The 3,896-nt window shown below is 37.6% G+C and overlaps 1 protein-coding gene across 1 annotated transcript in view; it reads left to right on the top strand.

Moving 5' to 3' along the window:
* Positions 1-2,852: 2,852 nt before the first annotated feature.
* Positions 2,853-3,896, top strand: part of LOC118420125 — a 5,669-nt gene continuing 4,625 nt past the window's right edge. The window contains exon 1 of the mRNA XM_035826829.1: positions 2,853-3,155. Coding sequence (XP_035682722.1) covers positions 3,012-3,155 — 144 coding nt within the window. The 5' untranslated portion in view covers positions 2,853-3,011. The remainder of the gene's footprint in view (positions 3,156-3,896) is intronic.

The raw sequence follows: 3,896 nt of genomic DNA, 5'->3' as shown, positions 1-3,896 counted from the left end.
TTACTTCCTAAATTCAGAGTGGTGCAGGTAAAATTTGTCTGGTGCAGGTAATTTTCAATGTTACCTGTACCTGAGTGCACTGGTATGCAGAAAAAAGTATTTCGAGCCCTGCCTAGGGTTGTCTGTTTTGCTACGGCTACAATGTATATTGAACACTATGCCAACTTGCAGATTCTTTCTTGATATGAATAATTGAGGTTTTCCCTACTAAAACAATGTTGTGAAATGTACATCTCTCCCGTCCAGGTCAGAAATCTGCTGGAAAAACCTCCAAGTACAATATGTCACCGAGACCTGTTGACACTAGAAGATGGAGAATGTCTCTCAGACTATGTAAGTACTGCAGCCACAAATGATAACAGACTAAGTTTTGAGTCACAAAATTTGATTTTGCAACCCTTTCCAGGCTGTTTTCTGTAGTATAGGATATATTCCGCTCATGGTCAGTGGCTTCACAGCAAATTTCCTCTGGGCAGTTCCTAAACAGCATCCAACTTTCATTAGACGACTTTCCTCCTGGCAAGTCCTCAAACATTTTCGGACTGCTCAAGAATGTTTGCGTTCCATTGCTTCTAGGCAATCCCCACAAGTTTCTTCCAGACATGTTCACCTACTATTCCATTGCCTCTAGAGAAAACCCCAAAGCTTCCCACTCCATTCTAAACTAGCTGATGGGGACACAAGCTATTGCAATGCAACAGTATCCAAAAGGTTTTAAATACTACCTTTGAAAGCCATCCGTGAATGTCCACGTTTTGGTGACACCTTAGGCCACACCAATTTAATTGCTTGGTTCACGGATTTTTTCATAAAAAATATGGAGCGAAATGGCGAAAAAAAAATAAAAATGAAAATTGTGAAATGGTTGGGTTAAAGATAAGGGCTAATGCAAAACATAAAGAATAAAAAGTTTTCAGCTTGAAAAAAGCACAAAAACACTATTACTGTACAGTAACAGCACCTGTTCATTGAAAATTACAAAAGTAGTGTCAGTTTATATGTTTGTCCCATTCTGAATGAATGAAAAATATAACTGCAATAATAATACCCACATTTCAAGGAGCTAATAATATAAAGGCCAATTTGCTACACCAGAAAGTTGTTGAATGGATTCATTAATGGTGAAAATTTGTTGAATGGTAATTTTTATTTTTATTTTGATTCATCAAAAAATAGGAGCGAGCGAATCCGTGAACCAAGCAATTAAATTGGTGTGGCCTTAGTTACAACTGTTAAATCATGTTGACAATTTTGTGATGGGTGTGTGTGGAAGTGGTAGTTGAAAAAAGAATTTGTCTGGCTCTGAAGTACCCAGAACAAGAAAATTGAATGCATTTTCACAAATACCTATAAACTTCTACAGCTACATTTTGTATGACTCCTAATCAGACGTTTCAATATTTTTGACACGTTGTGACTACAACATAGTATTATGTTCTAGGTTGAAAAGTTGCTGGAAGGTTTGAGATGTTGTAAGATTTTGATAAAATCAGGACCAAATAGTTAGTTACATGTACGTGTGTATCATTGTAAACAATTGTTGAATGTATGAAAACACAAGCAGATTTAGGAGTACTTGTAGTCATGTGTAGAGTAGGTTCTACAGGCTTAGAAGACCTTTAATTTGTTCTCTTAAAAATGGTTAATTGTTACAATCTGCTATTGATGTAGTGGTCAGAGGTTACGAACTAGATGCATGCTACATAATCTTTGTATGCATGTACAAGAAAATTGAACTGGTTCTGGAATTCATTAAACAGGTTTATGAGTTTCTTGTTATGTCATTGTAGGTCATTGAGGAATACTTCAAAGTCATCAAAGAGTCAGCGCAAGAGGTAGGTAGGACTTTGTTGCTTAGATTTAAACACACTTGTATAAAAACATTGGCTAATTTAATTATATGGAATGATATGGTATAATATTTAATAGCTGAAGAAAGTTGTCTGACCCAGGCTGGGAGACTGAGAGCAGGTACAATGTAGATGATCATGACTTCACCACTTCTGTGGCCAGAATGTGGGGAAGTAGGCTGATTTGCATATCACTCCTGACCTATAATTACCATTCGCAACATTTTCTATTTAGACATAAATGGAATGTTTGCAGAGCCCCACCAAGGTGTCATAGGTCACTCCAGAGCTTACAAACAGTCGGTCATAAAAACCTGTAGTTCAACTGTCACACACTTTTTACACGCTAATGAAGCGTTGTACAATACCGCTCGTATTCTGCTTCTCGTACAATACTTCATTTTTCCATGTGTAACGCTTGCCTTACTATATGACAATTACATCCCTGCCCCTGTTTTGGAACCTGCAACAAGATTTGCCTTTATGACTTCTTTTAATACTCCATACTGACTCTCTTGTCACAGTACTCCCTATACAGATTGACACTTTTCACTTTAACCACTCGATCGTCTAACCAACCAGCAGGTCTTTTTCACCACTGTGCTGCACATCCGTGTGAAACAATTTGCATACTTGCTACATCGTTATCTCTGTCCTAGCCATATGTCCTCTATAACTACCACTGATGGACTTAATGGACATCTAACATTGACTTCCTGGACTAGCTGCCACATTTATTCTCCAATATATGTATTCAACCTATTATATCTACTAAGTGTGAATTAATCGTAACCTACAGTGTGTGTTGTAATTTGGTGAGGCTATTGTATGTATTGAATCTCTTGCAATTTTGCTTGTTGTGTTGTTTCTATCCTGTTGTCACAGTAATACTTTTTGTTTACCTGAAAGTTGTTTTATTAGCTTCCATTGTGGCTGAGTCAGTTCCAGCTATTTGATCTCCGCCAACAGCACTCCTAATATCCTTTCCTCCAGTGACTCCTCCATCCCTATGTTTATCTCATCTGTAACTATACATGAAGTTGAGTTCTCTATGGAACTTGAGGAGAAGAGAAGGAAGAAATCTAGGTGTAGCAAAATAAGTTCCTCAATTTGTTGTTATCATTTGTGTATCCTAACACTTAAGTTTTGGACTTGAGATACATGACAAATTATACTGTAACAATATTTTCTTTTTACATGTACTTCAAGACTTGTAACATTGACTACTTCGACTGCTCTGTGTACAAGCGACTCAGGTCAAGGGGAGTCTTTGGCAAGTTCAAGAACAACCAGAAATCTCAAAAGGTGTGATTTAAGTCTTGGACAAAGAATGATAAAATTCTACAATGCAGTTGGTCGACCATCAGGAAGGCCTGTGTGTAAAATCAGACATTTAGCATTGTGTCACACTTACCGATTCAGTACTTTACATCACATGTTCACACACGTCATTATCACAAACTAAAGTGAGGGCCTTTTCATCAGATAGGTTTAAACAACATTTGGAGTCAGATAGACAGGGCTTATACATGTAGGTATTTCTTAGGCCATTTGGCGAAACATACTAGCCAGCCACCACCACATCCCTGAAAAACTGCTGTGTTACACAGAATGGCAGTTAGATTGGTTGACTGTCTTGCTTTGTCACAACATGTTTCGGACTGGTGCCAATGAATAAAACACATGTACATGCAATCTTTGATTTTACGGTAAGCTTCACAAACTTTGGACAGTTGAAAATAAGTAATTTTGAGAGAGAAACTAAATAAGGCCTACCTTCTTCCATTCTTGCACGTTGCAGAATGAGGTTATACAAATGTAGGAGGAGATGTTACACAGCTAAAACAACTTTTCCTGGCTCATTGTAATCCTTGTGAACCCATGATTTATCTAGAAGTGTCAGCTTCTTCTTCTTCCGTAATGTTATTTCCAATTTGCCATTTTGAGTATGGACAAGTGTGGAATTTCCTCATAGTCATAGCCTGAGTACTGTTCATAGCTCACAGGGCTGAAGGAAAGCTCCATTTAATGCCTTGGTGCAAATAA

This window comes from Branchiostoma floridae, chromosome 7 (assembly GCF_000003815.2).
Source record: "Branchiostoma floridae strain S238N-H82 chromosome 7, Bfl_VNyyK, whole genome shotgun sequence".
NCBI lineage: Eukaryota > Metazoa > Chordata > Leptocardii > Amphioxiformes > Branchiostomatidae > Branchiostoma > Branchiostoma floridae.
This window is presented reverse-complemented; position numbering and strand designations above follow the sequence as displayed.